General features: G+C 36.2%; 2 protein-coding genes across 2 annotated transcripts; both read left to right on the top strand.

The window, feature by feature from the left end:
* The first annotated feature begins 211 nt into the window (after positions 1-211).
* Positions 212-14,420, top strand: utp15 (UTP15 small subunit processome component). The gene is made up of 13 exons (XM_067420033.1): positions 212-353; positions 885-1,021; positions 1,131-1,223; positions 1,769-1,953; positions 2,079-2,257; positions 5,100-5,225; positions 5,470-5,605; positions 5,707-5,788; positions 5,891-6,043; positions 9,893-9,994; positions 10,080-10,213; positions 13,785-13,843; positions 13,966-14,420. Exons 2-13 carry the CDS (start codon positions 932-934, stop codon positions 14,178-14,180), a joined length of 1,554 nt encoding a protein of 517 aa, XP_067276134.1. The 5' UTR covers positions 212-353; positions 885-931; the 3' UTR covers positions 14,181-14,420.
* A 2,079-nt stretch (positions 14,421-16,499) lies between these two features.
* Positions 16,500-21,230, top strand: calub (calumenin b). Its single transcript, XM_067420034.1, has 7 exons — positions 16,500-16,630; positions 17,234-17,465; positions 17,548-17,741; positions 17,928-18,094; positions 19,025-19,085; positions 19,705-19,904; positions 20,101-21,230. Exons 2-7 carry the CDS (start codon positions 17,245-17,247, stop codon positions 20,203-20,205), a joined length of 948 nt encoding a protein of 315 aa, XP_067276135.1. The 5' UTR covers positions 16,500-16,630; positions 17,234-17,244; the 3' UTR covers positions 20,206-21,230.
* The last annotated feature ends 202 nt before the right edge of the window (positions 21,231-21,432 follow it).

Here is a 21,432-nt window from a genome sequence, read left to right as displayed (position 1 = left end):
TTCCTTAAGGAAATGCACGTTATGTTTGTAAAATGGCATTGATAAGAAATAACTTATTTGAGAACATTGATCATAAAAACATATGTGATCAATAAATTGGTGTTTTGCACAGTCTGACTGTTGGGTGTGCATTTTATATTCACAAGAAAGACAGTAAAATCGCAACGCTCTATTGAGTTGGTCGATGATCATGTAATTCAATAAAGTTTGTTCAACACCGGAAGTGTGACGTCAAACAATGGCGACATCCATGTGGTTGTAGAATCAACGTGATTTTGCTCATGTTTTGAAGTCTGCAACGTACAGAGAAGCTATCAAAACTCTGTTTAAATACTTTTGTAGGCCACAGTAAGGTAAGAAACACGTTTTATTTTTTAGGTTAACTGATTATTTAAAAATAATAATGAGCGACAACAGCTTAGATCGAGTTATAGACTGTAACGTTAAGGGTATGGTTGATAGAAGTATTAGTTGTAGAAATATTTTATATAGGGGCTCCTTATTTTAAGCAAATAATTTGTTTAACCCTGCATAGATTTTTAACAAGCTGCACGTTCCAAATACAAATAAACATAACTTGTGTTAGTTTTCATTTATATACCGTTATGAAAAATATTGGTAATACTGATGTATTACGTATTAGATTTGTATATGAATTATATTCAGGGAATTGCATTGTTTGTTTTTTATAATTATTATTTTCTGTTGATTGCCTAATATCATAATTAAGGTTTTGAATACGAAATGAAGCTGCAGTCCAAGTTTCCAATGCACTGCTAATTTATATAAATTCTAAAGCTGCCCATGTCTGTGAGCCTGTGCTTTCTATGTATTTTGTGTAAAGTGCTGATATTCATGTCTTTATGAATGTTGTGATATTGCAGGACCTTAGAACCTGCTGTCAGCAGAGAATCAGGGTTTCATATCTGAGATGGCTTCGTTTAAACCCACCGTAATTCAGACCTATCCAAAATTAGGAGAGAAAATAACGGAGGATACGATCTACTGGAGAAATTACAAAGTATGAAAACATGTTTTGCTTGTAATTTAATATCTCTTAGTCATATTGTCAACATTTCTTACAAGTTTTTACCTATTTATATTTTATACACACTATTTTTTTCTTTCAGCCTGCTGTGCAGATTAAAGAGTTTGCTGCTGTAACAAAGATTGACTTCTCTCCTCTCCCACCTCACAATTATGCCGTCACTGCCTCCACCAGAGTGAGTCCATTTATCATTCATGGTCTCTTATTACATATTCATATTACTCTCATATTTACATATTCATGTATTTATTTATTTTTATAAACAAAGTTACTTCTAAATGTGTTTTTATCAGTTCTCTCAGTACTCTGACGTAAAGGTAGTTTACGAAGAATTTAGTTTAAATTAATGCAGTAAATTTCGATTTCCCCCTTCATATTAAATATTGTGTATAGATACCCTTTTACATTTATTTTTTGATCATACTTTTTAGATTAAGAAATCAAGGATGCATTAAATTGATAAAAAGTGACAGTAAAGACATTTATGATGTTACAAAAAACTTGTATGTGTGCTCATTACCGTGTCTATCATTTGCCATAAAACTTATTAAAAATTATTTAAAAATTATTTAATAGTCTTATTAAAAAACTTAAACCTTGACATGAATTTGTGAGCTTTGTTGTGTTCCTTGAGAGTTAAACTCATTACAGCATTGTTGCTACTAGCATAATACTGCTCTCACGCATGCTGTATACTGACATTATAATGTTGTGCATCAGATCCACATATATGGACCTCACTCTCAAGAACCCATACGGAGCTTCACACGTTTTCGTGATACAGCATATGGAGGGAGCTTCAGAGGTGACGGGAAGCTTTTAGTGGCAGGAAGTGAAGAGGGACGCATTCGACTGTTCGACATCAGTAGCCGAGTGGCTCTCAGACAGTTCGTAGGACACTCCAAGTATGACCTGGCATGAAATGATAAACTTAAACCTCTCAAATAATTGCTTTAACTTTAGGAATATAGCTGTGTCAGTGAATCTTTGGTCTTAAGTCTGTCTTTTGTGCTCTCTCTCTTATGTGCAGGGCTGTACATGCAACCTCTTTCCTGTCTGATGGGTTTCGTGTGGTGTCGGGGGCCGATGACCTGTCGTGTCGTGTGTGGGATGTTGCCAGTGGTGTTGAGCTCAGCTCGTTCACTGAACACACAGACTATATCAGAGCTGCAGCTCCCAGCAAACTCAACCCAGATCTATTTGTCACAGGTTACTATTATTAGTTCACATTTCAGACATGATCATCACACCCCTTTCCATCTAAATCTGGCTTAGCCAGATTCATATCAGGGATGGAAATTAGCACCTGCCACCAGCCAAATGCAGGTGATTTTGTGTTGTAGCAGGTAAACACGTTTCACCTACCGACCACCATGGTGGGTAAATAAAAATAGCATAGTGGGTAAATAAAAATAGACGCGAATAAGAACTTGTGCGCACTCTTTCAAGTCTTGCACTTGAACGGAAAAACTCACACAAGAAGTATGTCAACATGAACATGTCCATCTTGATAAGTATCCTAGCAGACATACTCTGAATATGCCTTAAGTGAACTTTATACAGTCGAGAAAGATGATTTTAGACTGTTTAATTTCAAACAAAAGATAAGGACTCACTCACTGCTCTTGATTTAATAGCTTTTGTAAGTTTAATAAGTATTAATCTTTAATTTAAACAGTTAAATAGCATTTGATTACTTTATTCAATTTCTGTACTTGTACATTATTATTTAATGTACACATGAGTGAGGTCAAGTTAAACATTTTACTTTGGATTTTATTTTATACTGTGCATTGTTACAATGTGCTAAATAAATATTTGCATAATTTCTAATCGTTTTATTAGTTGAAGCTTTTAATATTAATTTATGTAATTGCAATTCCTTGATTTTAGTAAAGTTACACAGTCATAGCCATTAATGCAATGTTACTAATAATTGGCATAATTTCTTTTGGTTTTCCTCTTTTTCGGTTTTGTTGCATCCTTACTGACAATGTTCTGCTCGGTTTGTCGTCAAAATGCTTCAGAAGATGCCAAAACTAACAGATTCATTGTTGTGACTAAAAACCTAAAACTGGAAGCCATAAAAGACCACGAATCATCTAAATGCCACATCCAGGTAAAAAAGCGCACAGAGCCCTACTCATTTAATGAAATGTATATTAGTTCATGGTTTGTGTGTGTATAAGAGAGAAAGAGAAAATGTATTTCATTGAGACTTGAGATTAAATAAACTGCTTAAGTATTGTAAAACTTTAATTAGTAGTATTAATAGTATTAATTTCCACATGCAGTTACACATTGTTAAAAACAAGAAAGTGCCTGGTAAAAACATTGAGTGGCTGGTAGATTTTGAAATCCACTGGCCACTGTGGCTGGTGGATTTCAAAATCTACCAGCCACTCAATGTAAAAAAAAAAAAAAGAACTAAATTTCCATCCCTGATATGTTTTAATGTTGACAGAAATAAAATTAATATGCTAGGGCTGTCAATGTGAACACGATAATGCATGCAAATACATTTTTTCCAGTTTAACGCGTTAAAAATATTTAACACAGAATCCTTTTTTTTAATGTCATCCTTTGCATTGGCTGGATCATGCTCTTATGTCTGCGAATGCTTTTAAACCATTCAAGCATGAAAAGACAAACGAAAACGCACTGTCTGTGAAATGAATCTCACGCGCAGAAAGACGTGCTCCATTATCCTGCTCACAGACAGCACGCTAAAAAAAGTTCTCTTCCACACTTGAACAAACATTAACATGCACAATTATGCCAAAATGTCAGTTTTGTTGAGTATGTAAAATATACTGCCTTTGTTTTTTCTACAATAATTTGGTGATTAACTGTGAAAATATGACTTTATAAAATACATTAAAAATGTGTAAAAACGAATCACGATTATCACAGAAGAAATGTGTGCTTAATCTAGTTAATTTTTTTAAATCGATTGACAGCACAAGAATATGCACATAAATATACACCAGTTAGAGTTTTTTTTGTTCAGTGGCAACAAGTCAGTGAGGTTAACTGCATGCATTGCAGTTTTGCACTGCGCTGCAAGCTTTTATGGTACAAAGAGGAATCTGTTTGTTTGACCAATGGCAGGTGGATAGAGACATACTTTTTAGATTCTTAAGAAATTCTTACTTTTATTCAGTGATGATGCATTAAATTGATCAAAAGTGACAGTAAAGACATGTTGCAACAAATAATGACTTTAAAAACTTTATTTCAATTTTAATTCTTTTAACTTTATACTCATTAAAGTATATGAAGCAGCACAACTGTTTTCATCATGAAAATAATTTCTGAAGGATCATTTGACACTGAAAAGTAATGATTCCTAAAAACAGGAGTAATTTATATTCATTGTTCCCAACCTATAAAACTTTATCTCTTTATATAGTAATATATATATATATATATATAGAGAGAGAGAGAGAGAGAGAGAGAGAGAGAGAGAGAGAGAGAGAGAGAGAGAGAGAGAGATAGATAGATAGATAGATATCATATAATAATAATAATAATACATTTTATATGAACTTGTCCAAATTTTCTAAAGAGACTCATTTGTTTTGTATGATAAACTGCTTTAATTTAGTTTTTTTATTCAAATTTAAACTTTGATCAGTGAACTTAAACAGACACTCAACAGAACTTGCTTGAGAGAGAACAAAGCGTTCTGTTTACAGTTTGACGAGTGTTTATGTGAATAAAAGCCTAAATTCAATTGGTTCATCATATAAAGTGATCAAGTCGCTTCAGAAAATTTGGACTAAACCGCTCCATTCATAGTTTTACAATCTCTTTATTAACTTTTTGAAGCATCAAAGTGCTTCAAAAAGCTTTGACAGAAACATCTCAGATTTAATCAAAAAGATCTTAATTTGTGTTCCAAAGATGAACAAAAGTCTTTTTTTTTAACAACATGAGGTAATTTTATTCTGTAATTTTTTGATGGACTACCTCTTTAAATATGCTCGTAAAGGTTACAGTTTGTACAGTAGTTAATGTTTGCCGTGAATAATGGTTGTCTCTGTTGCAGGTTCATATGACCACACAGTAAAAGTGTTTGACGTGCGGTCAGGGAGCAGTGTGATGACCATGCAACACGGCCACCCTGTGGAGTGTGTGCTGTTGTACCCATCAGAAGCCCTGCTTGTGTCCACAGGTAAACAATACTCATCAGTCATTAGAAATGCTTAGAACCCCTTGCAAACATTTATTCTCATAGGTCATAATGTAGATATGTATACTTGGTACATTAATGTAGTATTTAACTGATGTGCTATTTTGCAACATCTTTAAATGTCTCTTCCAGTCAAGATTTCAACGTTGTCTATTTGTTTCATAATAAAATTACATTGTTTATTGATATTGAGTTGCATTGAAATACGTTTGTGTATGAATTACAGGAGGGCGCTATGTGAAAATTTGGGACCTGTTGAAAGGTGGACAACAGCTTGTTTCTCTTAAGAATCATCACAAAACAGTTACATGTGCATGTCTGAGTTCTACAAGCAACAAGCTGCTCACAGGATCACTGGACAGGTAGTTTTGGATGTGTGAGCCAGGATAAAGATATGCAAGTATTTGTTTGTGCATTTTTTATGACCCTGTGATTTATTTCTTCTGTTTGCTTTCTATGTTAGGCATGTCAAAGTGTATAACTCCTCTTATAAGGTTGTGCATAATTTTGACTGTGCCGCATCCATCCTCAGTCTGGCTATTGCGGTACGTTAGTTCATTACACATGAAGAAATCTATAAATATAAAATGAAGTGATTTTTCACGTGTGCTTGATTTGAGATGTTGTTCATTGTTGTTCTCCTCTAGCCTCATGATGAAGTAGTAGCCGTGGGGATGACCAATGGTGTGTTGAGCGTCAGGCACAGGAAACACAAAGAAAATGAGACATTAACTAGTCAAAAGCGACGGGGCCCAGCGTACCGGATCTTTGTCAAGCGGAAGACCTTTGCACCCAAACAGGTGATGTTTTATATTTAATGAATAATTAAATACAATTGTATTAAATACAATTTCTGATTTGTTAACATTTAATCTAAAATTGGTCTGTAATAAGAATTCAAATAAAAAAAATAAAAATAAGAATTTACCTTTTTTGCAAGCAAGCAAGCAACTTTATTTATATAGCACATATTTAAACAACAGCCGTTGCCCCAAAGTGCTTTACAGAGATAAAATAAAAACATTAAAACAAAATTCAACGTAGCATATACCCAAGCAAACTCAGCATTCAAATGCTAAAGAAAATAAATAAGTTTTTAAATACGACTTAAAAACTTCAACTGAAGGAGCTAACCTCACATAAAGTGGGAGACTATTCCAAAGTTTCGGACCTACCACGGAAAAAGCGCGCTCTCCTCTCGTTTTAAAATTACAGCGAGGGACCTTTAAGAACCTTTGGTCCGAGGACCTAAGAACTCTAGAGGGAGAGTAGGGAATGAGAAGATCGCTAATGTATTGAGGAGCCAGGCCTGAAACACAGGCGTGAAACACGCCTTAAAGACAAACAAGAGAATTTTAAAATCATTTCACAGGGAGCCAATGTAAGGATTGCAGTACAGGGGTAATATGATCTCTCTTCCTCGCTCCTGTTAGAAACCTTGCAGCTGCATTCTGCACTAGCTGCATGCGCGCTAAAGCAGTCTGGGGGAGTCCAATACATAACGCATTACAATAATCTAACCTCGATGAGATGAAGAAGTGAATCACAATTTCCAAATCCTTTTTGGATAAAAAATGCTTTACTTTAGCAACTGATCTCAGGGTAAAAAAAGCTACCTTTAACCACGGCCCCAATCTGTCTGTTGAAGGTTAGGGATGAGTCCATATTTACCCCAACTCTTAAGATGATCATCAAGCTTTATGGACAGGGAACCTAGCTGGCCAGCTAAAGCATGTGATGTCACAGAACCTACAATCAAAACCTCAGTTTTGCTCTTATTTAATTGGAGAAAGTTATTTGAGAGCCAAAGCTTTATATCATTATAACATTCCTGTACTTTATGCAGGGAGCATGTTTTATCTAAACTCACAGGAAAATAAAACTGAAGCATGGCATCATCTGAAGCATACAAATACCCTGGACACCAACCCAACATTGCAGATGGTTGAGAAGAATCTCATGATCAATCGTTTCAAAGGCAGCGCTCAGATCCAATAAAACTAGAACAACATGTGATCCTGAGTCCAACGATAATAGTATATCGTTAGTGACCTTAAGCAAAGCTGATTCTGTGCTGTGACAGGTCCTAAAACCTGACTGGGCTGTGTCTAAAATATCTTTTAAAAATCACTTTCTCTAAAATCTTGGAAATAAACGGGAATTTGGAAATAGGTCTATAATTATTGTGTACTGTTGGATCTAAATTAGGTCTTTTTAACTAGGGATGAAGAATTGCATGTTAAACTGTTTTTTTACTACTCCACTAACCAAAGAGCTGTTGATTATAGCTGTTAGGCTAGAACTTACAGATGGAAAAACCTCTTTAAAGAGATTAGTAGGAAGAATATCCAATGAACAGCTACTTCCATTCATTTTAGAGACAATATCTGCCAGCTGTGTGGATGAAACTGGTTCAAAGTCAGAAAACCATCTAGCCAGTAGTGGATTAGCCAATAAAAGGGAATGTGAAGGTACAATTGCACTTCTGATCTTTGCAATTTTTTGAATGAAAAACTCTTTACAACTCTCCTGAGTAGCATCTCTCATAACATTCCTTGAGGGGTTTTAAGGCCCCGTCCACACGGAGACGCGTTTAGCTGTATACATATAAATGTTGTACCGTATCAGCGTTTCGTCCACACGGATCCGGCGTTTTAGAAGCATAAATCCGATATTTTTCGAAACCGGGTCCCAAAGTGGGTAAATCTGAAAACGATCATCTTCCGTTTTCGTGTGTACAGCGAATCCGTATATTTTCTGAAACGGTGATGTCATCACACTACGTCCAGCACGGTGAAAAAGTTAAGGGATACAACTACGGGCACTGGGCATGCGCACATTAATATCACGTCATTTAATTAAAGTATCTGCATTATTGTAAGGGTATGTTTTGGGTTGGGGTAGGTGTAGTAGAGTTTAGATTCTCTACCCGAGCCCGAACCTGACCCGAACCGACCCGCGGGCCGGGTCGGGCTGAGATTTCCCTGCACTATCGTCGGGTAGGGCCGGGTCCGTGATCAAGCGTTTGTTTTTTTAATCATTAGCCTACTTCACTAGTCTAATTGGGTGGGCAGAAAGCCATGCTATAATCAGAAATTATATGTATATTTAGCAAAGTAAGAACTAATACAACAACTAAGAAACAAATGTGTAGGCTACAAAGTTGCACAAGTCAGGATTAGTGTAAAAATGGGTGTTAAACTCACAGCTCGTGCAGTGATGGAGCGCAGCATTCTAAACAGAAATGCTCTGACCAAGAGCTGCTCGCGTGAAGACTGCACTTTGCTTAATTAAACATCTTCGAATCGTTTCGTTTAAAAGTGGACATTTCAAGCTTTCTATACGCATATTTCTCATGTCTGTGAGGCAAGTAGCCTGCTGAGTTTCGGTTTATTTATGAGACGCGCGCTCCAGTTCATGAGATGAAATGAAAGCGATCACTCCCACAACTTCACCTCGCGATTATAGTCTGCTATTTGCTTTTTATTTATTAAATCCAGGCAATTGGCCCAAGAAACCTTTTTTAAAATTAAGATACAATTTAAACAAAACGAAATAAATGCTTTCTACAAAACAAAACTTAATATTAAACTAAATATAACCACCAAAATCATTTCTGACCCACTCGCATCTTTTCACTCATCGTAATCAGATGAAATGTAAAAATAATATTATAATATTTTAACATATATATGAAGGAAAAAACACATTGTTTAATGGCTACAACAAAGTAAGCTACAGATAAATGTCTGAGCTGGATTTGAGCAAACATCAGTTTACCGGTGAGCGGTTCATGAGCGCGCGCTGCGGATTATTGAGCGGAGTCAAGACAACTTTATTTATAGCCTATAGCGCTTTTACAATGACGATTGTTTCAAAGCAGCTTCAAAGTGTTAAACATGAAAATATTGCAACAAAATGTTATTCGGCTGTACAGTCGCTGTGGAGAAAACTGAAAACTAAATGTAGTTTTATCATGAGCCTCACCAGTCCGCTTCGCTGCACTTTGCTAATTACTGTCTCGTTCTCGTCAAAACGCCCACGTATTGAACAATGGTCGGGTTTAAATCGGGCTCGGGCTCATAATTACAGTTAATGTGTCGGGCCGGGCTCGGACACAACGTTCACGGGCTCGGGTAGGGTCGGGCTTGATTTTTTGAGCCCGATCTAACCTCTAAGGTGTAGGCATTAATAAAACACATCTGTTAAGTAGCAAATGTATTTATTGTTATTTTATTGTGATATTTTGCCTCACCTCCAACCACTGCTATACCCCTGCTAGCCACATCTCTTCTTCTCCGTTTTTAGTGTATTTCTGTGGCAGAATTACAGCGCCACACACTGGCCTGGCATGCAAACTACATAGTTTTAGTCAGTTTTCGCAATCTCGTGTGGACGCAAATATTTCTTGAAACGAGGAGAAAAAAAAGATTGGATTGGGAAAGCGCTGGCTTCGTGTGGACTGGGCCTAAAACCAGTTCGATTCTATCAAAAGAAACCACCAAGTTAGATACAGAAATGCCATATGATAAGACAAGATCTAATGTGTGACCTACTTTTCTGTAGGTCAAAAAACTTTTTTGTTTTGCTGCTTTTATTTTATTGTTTTGCTTTAGTTGTGTCTTACAGTCTTCATATCTCTATTTTAGGATGATTTTTTGGTCAGTAAACCAGTAAAGCAGCATCTAAAGAAATATGACAAACAGCTAAAAAGCTTTGAGGTGTCCAAAGCCCTGGACACAGCTCTGCAGGTAAACACACACGTTATTATAAAATAATTTCATGTTCAACTGTTCAGAATAAGACATCAGTATATATTTGTGCATATTTACACAGACATGGACACGCACCAAAAAACCGGAGGTGGCCGTGGCCGTTATTATGGAGATCAACCGCAGAGGAACTCTGAAAAACGCTCTCGCAGGACGAGATGAAGAGAGCTTAACCAAGCTACTCAACTTCCTTCTCAAGTAAGTTACACACAGTATTATGACTTCAGACTCTCATACTCTCATTGATAGCTCATGTAAAGTTGAAGAGGATAGTTTATGAATTCAAATGAAAATAATAATAAATGTATTTATTAATTTATTTATCAATTAGTGGTGTAATGGTACATGTATTTGTACTGTCCATTTTGGTACAAGACTTCCGGTATGGTGCACATGTGTACCGAATGCAATCTACCGATGCTGTACCAATGCGATTTTATGTTTCGTTTTCTCTCTCCTGCTGTACCGAACTGTGACTAGAAATGTACGTGTGTATGTATAGTTAGGGGATAACAGTTTAGGACCCAAGACCAGTTGTGAAAAATAAAGAATTAATTAAAGAAATATTTACTGAAGAATAGTTTGCCGTTTCATCAGCAGAAGCCAGCTACAAGTCTCACAAGGAGTTTGTAGGCTGCACTCCCTCTCTCCCCGTCTCCCTGTACATGCAATTGTCCCAACAGTTATACTGTTTTCAAGGTCTAGCCACGTCACTACTGCAATGTGGATGATTCTGATTGGCTAAAATAAAATAGACAGTCATGGTAAATTTCCACACATTGTCAGTTAATCTGATGCTTGCTCCATAGATGTGTCTTTTGTTGACGCTTTCACCCTGGAATTAGGCCCGTAGTGACCTTCCAGATGTGGGGCAGGGCCAGCTTGTCCAAAAACAAGAAGTCCACCCATCTCTTAGGATGCCCGTAGTCCACCTCCAATACTGATCTGAGAAACAGAATATTATGCACATACACAGATGCACAATCTCTCTAAGGTTGAAAGTTGTTTGAGTTCCAGCTCTAACCAGAATGCTCCCCAAAACATACTGATAACATGTGCTTTCTTTCAGTCAGAGATACAGACAGTAGTACAGGCAATATTCATACAATTCTTTAGTGTTTCAGTAAAAGGAATTATAAAATGAATAAAATATAATACTCAAAAATGAAAGAGTGATCCATATTTCATCTCTTTTCAGCTAAGTGAGCAAGCACTGTTACTGTACTCCTGTCAGGTTAAGGATGTGATGCCTCCAAACACATAATGTGTTTAGTGACACATCACACATCCTTAAGACAGACCGTCAGTCACCACTTAGAGACCAAATACACACTTTAGAAAAAATAAAGGAACAAACAACAATCATTGGTCCTATTGATTAATTAATATCAGAACTGGAATGAATCATTAGAAATCATCATAATAAAGGAGGATAAATATTAATTAAATCTATATATACGTAGGTATTACAACTGTTCATTGTTGAATAGGTTATATTTGATTTTAATATGTAAATATTAAAGGATTAGTTCACTTCAAAATGAAAAGTTCCTGATAATTTACTTGCCCCATCTCATCCAAGATGTTCATTTCTTTCTTATATGATTCTGATACTCTTCCATTGGGCTATAATTATGGGGCGTGTTTCAACCGAACCAGGAAAGACATCAATTGGATAGACCTACAACCAATCAGAGTAACGGAGCAACGCATAACGTTAGTTGTCAAATGTCAACAGAACTCAACTGCACTGTGTTGCCAAGTCTGCGTTTTTTCCGCGGGTTGTTTTCCATGTCCGCAGTGACCTCAATTATATGATGTATAGACCCAGGAATGCACATTTAGCAGGCAACTTTGCCAAAATAACACATTTTACCCCCAAAACACCATTTCCCCCTGAAAAATTGCTAGCTGAAAAGATTCCTAGCTGATTTTGACTAGTCGTTGGTGGGTTTGCTGTAAAAGCTTGGCAACCCTTTCTGCACGCACACTGTAATAAGTAACGTTAGAAGAAAAAGGTGAGTGTAAACATCTTTGCCGGTGTTGTAAAAAAAAAAAAGAATTTAAGGATACACAGAGTACTTACCAAAAAGATCATTATTTCTGAGAGAAATAGTGACGGTGAATGTATATACGAACAGTTCTCTGTTTAGGATTAGAACAAATTCAACCCAAGCGCCTTTTGATGTCATGGATGATTATGTCATCATCTGTCCATCATCGTCTAAAGCCCGCCCTGACAATTTCATAGGTCCGAACCGTTTCTGTTCAAAAATCACTATGGATCAAGTCCTGACTGAACTGCCCGAACTCAAATGTTGTGGGCAGGGCTCAGTTCGGCTGGCATCCAGGCTAGACTTCAATGGCAACCAATGGGTTAAAGGTCCAAATCAATGCAGCTTCAAAGGACTTTGAAGGGGTTCAGAGGCTCTGCAAGATCCCACCTGAGGAATAGTCTTATCTAGAAAAACCATCAGTCATTTTCTCCAAAAAAAAACAACTTCATTTATATACTTTTTAACCTCAAATGCGCAACTTCAGTGTTGTTGTTCTTCACTGCATTTGACGTCGTCATGTCGGAAAGGTCACCAACCCAGTGCTGAAAATCTCATGTTCTGCTTCAACTTTAAATTTGTCTGACATCGTTGTTTTACCTTTATTTTTATTTTTTAAAGGGTGCTTGATTTAATTTGCACGTTCGTTTTAACACTGGGTCGGTACTTAAACTTCACAAGCGTGACCTTTCCATTAAATGATGGCATATGCAGGGAAGAATAACAACACCGAAGTCGTGCATTTGAGGCTAAAAAGTATATAAAAAATTGATTTTGTTTAGTTTTTTTGAAAATGGTTTTGCTAGATAATTCCTCGGCTGGGATTGTGCAGAGCCCTCTAAATCCTTTTAAAACTGCATTGATTTGGACCTTCAACCCGTTGGTTACCACTAATTGAAAGAGATATGGACATCATGGAATAGATGGGGTGAGTAAATTAACAGGGAATTTTTATTTTAAATATACAGTATATATAGTTTTCAAGACAAAAAGAGCATATCTTGGTTCATGTTTTTTGTTTTTGCATTGTGGTATTTTTACGATAGTAAAGCTTATTTCATGTTTTGAGTTTTGTTCTCCCTGATTATAATTACTATTATACAGTTGTTGTTTTTTAATTGTTAGATATAATTACTGCCATGATGTATATTTACATTTTTAAATAACATATTTCAAATATGAAAATTGAAACAATTTCAATAAAATAAAATAATTTATATATATATATATATATATATATATATATATATATATATATATATATATATATATATATATATATATAATTTTAGTTTAACTAAAAGAAAAAAAGAAAATGTGTATAGTGTATATGCATGTTATTGAAAGACTGTGTGAGATTCACATTTAGACTGTTTACACGTAAAAGAGTTTCAGCAGAGTTAGTATTCTTTGAAATGCATGCTAATCTTGTGACAAAAACTGGAGTTCTTCGAATGATTAAAGCACTGGGAAATTCTTTCGCAGGTTGTCATGGTGTGGTAAGTTTTAGAATTTAGTTTACACAGCACAAAAGTGACCCAGAACTGAGAGGACAACAGCTTGTGAGAGGAGGTCAAAATCTTAAGCATGAATAAGCCACATGAGTCCAGGACACATTTTCTTGATTCAGGGATTTAATGCCATGTATTAAGTGATGAAAAAAAAAAGTGATTCATAAATTAGGTTAAAGGATATTTTTGGGTATTGTTTTTCAGGCACATCACTGACCCACGCTTCTCTCGCCCTCTGCTCACGGTCGGGGATATTGTTCTTGGTAAGTTTCACATAAAACATTCATGTGTATGTGGGCAAATGAGAATGAAGAAGTGAACCTCCTGTTGTGAAATGTAATCGTTTTTTCGAAGGTTTTCCTCATATTTGTGTGTATGTGTGTAGATCTGTATTATCAGGTTATTCCCCAGTCATCTGTAGTCGAGCGTTTGCTGCAACGTCTTTTGGAGCTTTTGGGTCAGGAAGCAGAAGTTCAGCAGGAGCTTTTACAGGTCTTGGGAATCATGGACACACTTTTTGCATCCCTGACCCTCAGAAGAGAGGTTGCTACCCTTGCTGCCCCACCAGTAGCGCAGGGGTCACATCTACAAGCAGCTTGACACTTATTGCAAAACACTGTGTCATCTTGTGATGTAACCGAAACATGCTGGACTTTGACAGGGCGTGGTGAAAACGAAATGAAAATCGGAAGAAAAACCAACATGAGAGCCATCTATGGAAAAGATGTTGCCCAATGTCAGTGAATAATCACTGTGTCAGTGTATCAGACATTTTCTGCTGATGTTTGCAGATTTGGAGACTGTATTTTGTATATTCCTATCATAAAATCTTTAAATCTCTGTTTTGATTTGTTCTTTCATCAATAACCAAAAAACGTTCTATTATGAATTACATGTATGATTGATGTTTTTTGTCTTTTTTTGACCAATATCACTGAAACGTGATATTCAGTGATCAAGTATGTTAGCCAATAATGTCAATAAACTGTAAGTCTTTGGAGGATGGGGTTTTAGCAAGATGGGGTTTTAGCAAGGGGCTACTTGGCTGATGGGATGTTGGGTGATATAATTCAGTGGCTGACAAGATAGCAGAGTATAACTTCTATAATAAAACGTACAATTTATTACAGCATGTATTCAAGGACCAAATGTAAATTCAGGATTAGGGGTGGGAGTAAATAATAATTAAAGAATCAATCATTGGAAAACCATTCCAAACGGTAATCAGACCTTGAGTGTAGCCACAGATTTATGGATGTATATCAGTAATATAAAATAATTACATTTTTACATAATTTTCAGGGATAATATTATGAATTTAAAGGGATAATAATTGTCTTCCCCAATACAAAATTACCAACTGCTGGATTACCAGTATTCTTCACATATGTTTTATGTTTAGCAAAAGAAACGTGTACAGGTTTGGAACAACTGAAGGGTGAATAAATGACAGAATTTTTATTTATATACTTCAGTTTACATTAAATTCGATTGCTTGGCTACTGGTGAGTAAATGATGAAATCATTTACATTTTTGAGAGAACTATACCTTTATGACTTTTTGGACCTTTTAAATAAAAATGAATACCGTATTTGCTGCATAAGGAACAAACTAAGTTTTTTTTTTTTTGTATGTATGTATGTATGTAATATGTAAACACTCCTAGAAATAAACAAATAGTAAAGCACATGACAACATAACATGTAATAGAGCTTAGGAAATAATTAAAAATCTAACATTCATAACTAATGTAATGTGACTGACAAAATAACATGTCAAATGACTGAATGCCTTTGGCATGCATGGCTGTTTAAAATATTTAACCTAAATACTCTTCAGAAACAGAAGCAGCTTTGTTTGAGGGGGTTACCTGGGTAACGGCTGCATTTCTGATGATGCATTTTCTGCGCCATCTGCTGTCAGGGTTAATGTGCATTTTCATTTTTTTTTTTTACAGTATGATTTTCATTCAGATTCACAAGATTCTTGAAACTACAAATATTCCAATAATTTCTTTGAAAGATGCTCTGGCTTGTGATGTGATGCAGGAGGACCCATATAAATTTCAAACCCTATTATTGTTATTATTTGTAATTTAATCATATGCCATAACGCATTTTTTAAGTGTTGGTTAGCCTAGATTTTGATGTTCTAGGCTACTTTTAGGACCAACTGTCACAATATTGTCAAGAGTAAAACATAATGTTATGCAAATTCATTAGACGTGCGAGCTTTCTTTCTTTCTTTCTTTCTTTCTTTCTTTCTTTCTTTCTTTCTTTCTTTCTTTCTTTCTTTCTTTCTTTCTTTCTTTCTTTCTTTCTTTCTTCATCACCAGATGAAAGTCGCTGCACTATTATTAGACCTCAAACAACAATCAAGTATTATATTTGTTAAACACAACCACAATAATTGTAAGAAATATATACATTAAAAAAACAAGTAAACTTACAAATAACAAATACTGACATATTTATAATCAAATTATAACCTAAATTGCATTTAAGGGGGTTAACGTACAGAGTTTGCAGGCACTGTTCTCTTAGTATTGAAATTGTCATTGTAAACGCCACAGGACTTGGTGTTAAAAAAACTACATTTTTTAAAATAAACTTAGGTACAATCAGTATATTATTATACCACAAATATTCTGCTCTACAGTGGGAGCCTAGATCAGTGACAGGAGTCTGGGTTTTTTAAAGGCTTTTTTCCCCGGCCCTTTTTTATTAATATCAATGATACAACTGATTACAGACCTAAAAGAAAATATTAAATCAAATTAGTATAGGTGCCTTGAGGACGTGGCAGTTCTAAACCAATGACATAATCACGTTTGGACTGAAGTGGACCAATCACGAAGTGGCTCAGACGACGTTTGCTCGGGCGGTGCTGAGTGCGTTCTACAATCTGATTAGTGCGTTGAGCGAAGTCTGAGCGTAATGTCCAATCTGATTGGTCGGTTGAGCGGGCCATCCAAGAGAACCCTCTCAAACTAGTTTGACATCCGGAGTTACTGAGATCAGCCGGGCGGCGTGAAACGCTACAATATTTGGTAGGTAAAGTTGCATTAAACTATAAAATAGTTGATTGAATATGTTCCGATATGCAGTGTCATGCTTTTACGTTTCCTTCATCTTATTTGGGAGTTATGTCTATTTACATTAAGCTCATTGAGGGGAATGTAAGTATGTTGCCATGTCTAAAAATATTGGTTACATGAATTAAATGTTACGATTAAATATTATTAGGAACAAAAAGGTATATATATTTTATTTGGTAACAATTTCTAACAGCGTTCACTGCACTGGCAAAAAAGGTTATTAGCATTAGTTTTTTTATTTATATTTTTAAGAGAGAACCATTTACATGGTTTTCGAGTGCCATGTAAATAACAGGCTACGTGAATATGGTAGTCATTCAGTACCAGGGTACATTAATGCACATATTTTTATATATATATTTATATATAGACAATAAATACATGGAGAACTTACTCTAGGAGTTTCCTGTCACATAAAATAATTAACTATCAATGTATGGAGGAAATTAATATTTGTAACAATATTGTATGTGTTTGCATTGATATACACTTGCTCTCTTCTTTGCTACACTCTTTGCTTTTTTGACCCTGTGTTGTTTTTTGTTTTTGAAAAAGTGTACTAGACGATGGACCTGTTGCCGCTCTTGTTGTTCGTTGCCCTCTGTGTTCTTCAGTCCTCCAGCAAACCCATGGAGAAGAAGGACCGCATCCATCACGACGCCCCTCTAAGCAACAAGGAGCATGATGATGAGGAGAACTTTGACTACGACCACGAGGCTTTTCTCGGACAAGAGGAGGCAAAGACTTTTGACCAGCTCACACCAGAGGAGAGCAAAGAGAGACTGGGGTAAAACCAGATGCACCACATATCCATGAGCTCTTCAGAGAAAGCTCTCTGGATCATTTGCTCTTTTTCTTTTTGTCTACAGTAAGATCGTAGAACAGATCGACAAGGATCACGATGGCTTTGTGACTGTTGATGAGATGAAACAGTGGATCAAACATGCTCAGAAGCGATGGATCTATGAAGATGTGGACCGGCAGTGGCAGGCTCATGATCTCAACTCAGATGCTTATGTCTCCTGGGAGGAATACAAGAACGCTACCTACGGTTACATCCTCGGTATGTATAATGAGTTAATTAATTATTCATATTTCTAAGGCTTTGCTCACGCTGCACATAAATCTGATTTGGTTTTCAAATCCGATCTTTTGGACTAAGCAGCTTCACCCTCATTTTGCAAGTGATGTAATTTGTTGTGACTGTGTAGTCAATCAGTCCAGACTAATATGCTGTCTGTGTGTTTAGATGAAGCAGATCCTGAAGATGGTTTTAACTACAGACAAATGATTACCAGAGATGAGCGCCGTTTCAAGATGGCTGACCATGATGGTGACATGAGGGCTAATAAAGAAGAGTTTACCGCGTTTCTTCACCCAGAGGAGTTTGACAACATGAAGGATATTGTAGTGCTGGTACGTCTGGACAATCACATGTTGCATCTTCTGTAACATTGCTGTTATTTTCTTTCTAGGGCTGTCGATGTAACGCAGTAATTCAGTTTATTAGTTATGGAAAAATTGTGTTAAATTTATTTACACATTTTACACAAAAAAATGAGGGTAAAATATCCAAAAACCTCTAGGCCAGTGTTAAATATTTTGTTTAATTGAAAATTGCTATTTTAACCAAGGAAAACAGGATGTCTGAGGGAGTTGGCTGTCAATTGCGTTATTATACCTGTTCCACTTGGTTTCTGGTTTTATTTGGCAGAAACACTTTACTCTTAGCAGTGTGCAACAAGTGTCACAGCAGCCGCTGAGTGAATGCACAGAGTAATGTCATCACATTATTTTAAACACACTCAAATGCATCTACCTCATACTCATGACCGGAAATGGTGCTGGCGACTGTGTCCCGTCATACTAAAAGTCCTGCCGCTTGCGAGGCATGTGTTGTGTTCATCTTATTAACAATCGCTCCAGTGGAAATGCTCAGCTCCACAACACTCGGTCCTGCTCTACTTCATACTACAGTAACGTTAATAATCACATCCATAAACTTGATTTCTGCCCGAGTCCTATCCTGATTCTTTTCCACCAGCTGTGAGGTGAAGACCACATGTCCCAAGATTCTAAGCTCAAACTTGGTGTCATCAAACTACACCGTTTTGACTAGGCGCACTAGTGGATGGAAAAGTTACATACTGTAGCTTTAATATCCATTAAAAACCTATTAATCTCATGGCAATTGTAATTGCAATGTAAATGCGTTCATGAGCTGCAATAAACAGCCTGTAAATATATCTAAATGCCAATTCAGATGTAGCTTTTTGTGATGCTTATCTCATTTAACACAATGATGACTTTGGGGTGAATTTGGAATGTCTATGTTTTGATCTACAGGAGACCATGGAGGACATTGATAAAAATGGAGATGGTTTCATCGACTTAGATGAATATATTGGTAAGGTGTGTGTGTGTGTGTGTGTGTGTGTGTGTGTGTGTGTGTGTGTGTGTGTGTACTTGGTTATATTACATAACCAAATGTCCCCACAATGTAATATACTGTCAGAAAAAAAGGTACATTGCTGTCACTGGGGCGGTACCCTAAGGTACAAAACCAAAAAGGTGTACCTTTTAAGGTACTAAGTAACACTCTTGAAGTACTGATATGTACTTTTAAGGTACTAATATGTACCATTTAGGGGTGAGTAAGATACAAAGATGTACCTTTTCACTTTTGTACCTTAGGGTACCGCCCCAGAGACAGCACTGTACCTTTATTTCTGAGAGTGTATAAACCTGAGATCACCTACATTAGGGGGAACAGCCAGCAGTCCCCACAATGTAAATGGATTTATAAACAAACTAAATTATGTTTTTTTTTTAAAAATGTAAAAAAGCAGAATGTTTCCTGTGATGTTTAGGGGCAGGGGCGGTGTAGAGGGATAGAATGTACAGTTTGTACAGTATAAAATCCATTACGCCAATGGAAAGTCCCCACAATTCACAGAAACACAACGTGTGTGAATGTGTGTGTTCCATGTATTGATTTTTCTCATGTGTGTGTGTGTGTGTTTCAGGTGATATGTACAGTCAGAATGGAGACCCAACTGAACCAGAATGGGTGAAAACCGAAAGAGAACAGTTTACAGAGTTCAGGGATAAAAACAAAGATGGCCGTATGGATAAAGACGAGACCCGTGACTGGATCTTACCCTCCGATTATGACCATGCAGAGGCTGAGGCCAAACACCTTCTGTATGAGTCTGACGCAGATAAGGTAAAAACATAATTCTCTGTAATTGAAGAGACCCTTTACTAAAAAGTCCTAGCCATTACATATTAAGCTATCTTGTGTGCAAGTTTCAATGTTCTCTATGCCACGAACCATTAAAATCATTGTAAAGTGAATTTCTTTGCAATAGCTTTTAAATAGTTAAGATAGTTGCTTCAATAACTGCTTTTTTCCATTATAGGATGAACGCCTCACAAAGCAGGAAATTGTGGATAAGTATGACCTATTTGTCGGCAGCCAAGTAACCGATTTTGGAGAAGCTCTGGTCCGACATGATGAATTTTAATTTGGGAAACTTTACAGTTGAGAAATGCAAAAAGAACAATAATTTATTTTATGATTTAATGCATATAACATTGAGACACTACTGTGTTAACAAAACATTTGTTTTTCTATGCCGACTCGATCAATTTTTTTCTGCCTTTTTTGTAAACGTGTTTTTTATAGCTTAACACTCATCTGCGTTGGATCCTGATGCAATTTCAAATGCGCCAATGAAGTAATGTTCAGGTCAGCTTGAGAAGCTGTGATGTTTAGAGCCTTAATGGTTTATAATGCACTAAAAGCGTCCATATAACGCAGCATATTGGCATTTGTGAAACCCAACACGTGCATACAGCACTAGTTTCAAGTGGAGACATTGCACATAATATTAATCCAAACAAACAATACCATTATGTAAACTGCTACTCTAAATAATACGAAATGTCTTACAACCACTACATGTACGTGTTATCTGCATTTAGCCAGAAGATGTATGATATTGAAAATCACACATAGTAATAGATCCTAGTTAGAATGTTGTGTAATTTCATGGTCTTTTGATCAAAACAGACCTAAACACAGTTCTGGATTGGTTTGTTTCTCGAGTCTCGTGGCTCGATGTGCTGATCTATGATCGGTTTTATTGTTCTTTCATACACAAAGGACAGTAAGTGCAATGATATAAATGACTATCTGGGGCTATTTTATGAATAAAACCCCTGCTCAAAGGACCACTGAAAACCATTCCAACCGCTGAGACCTTTATGAAGTGTTAGTATTGTCATTTAATGGACTGAACCAACAAACTAAAGCTGTTTTTCCCTCAAGTGCCTTTTTCCGTCTCCCTTAACCTTCAAACTGCTTCAACGTTATTATGCGAGGCTTTGTTTTCTTACCCGCCCTGTGCAATTCATACATGACTGAAAATCCCTTCATGTTAGTATTGTTTGTGTATATGTGTCCATAATTGAATGTGAACAATATGCTGTGGTCAGGTATTGTAAATACTGTCTTGAGTGTTTTCTCAATAAAATTGATTAAAACGAATCATGTTTTTAATTGGTTTCCATTTGTGGGGTGAATTGCTAGTTTACGGAGATAGGAGGGGGTTGTCCTGGTCATTTGTACTTGGATTAAAATAGATAAATGCCATAGTGCACAAAAATAATTTTAGGTCTATTCCCATGTTTTTCCATTACTGTTTGACATTATGCAATATTATCATAATGAATAATAATGAGTTCCACGA

This window comes from Pseudorasbora parva, chromosome 16 (assembly GCF_024679245.1).
Source record: "Pseudorasbora parva isolate DD20220531a chromosome 16, ASM2467924v1, whole genome shotgun sequence".
In the NCBI taxonomy this organism is placed as follows: Eukaryota; Metazoa; Chordata; class Actinopteri; order Cypriniformes; family Gobionidae; genus Pseudorasbora; species Pseudorasbora parva.
Note: the sequence above shows the minus strand (reverse complement) of the source record. Positions and strands in the feature narration are given on the sequence as shown.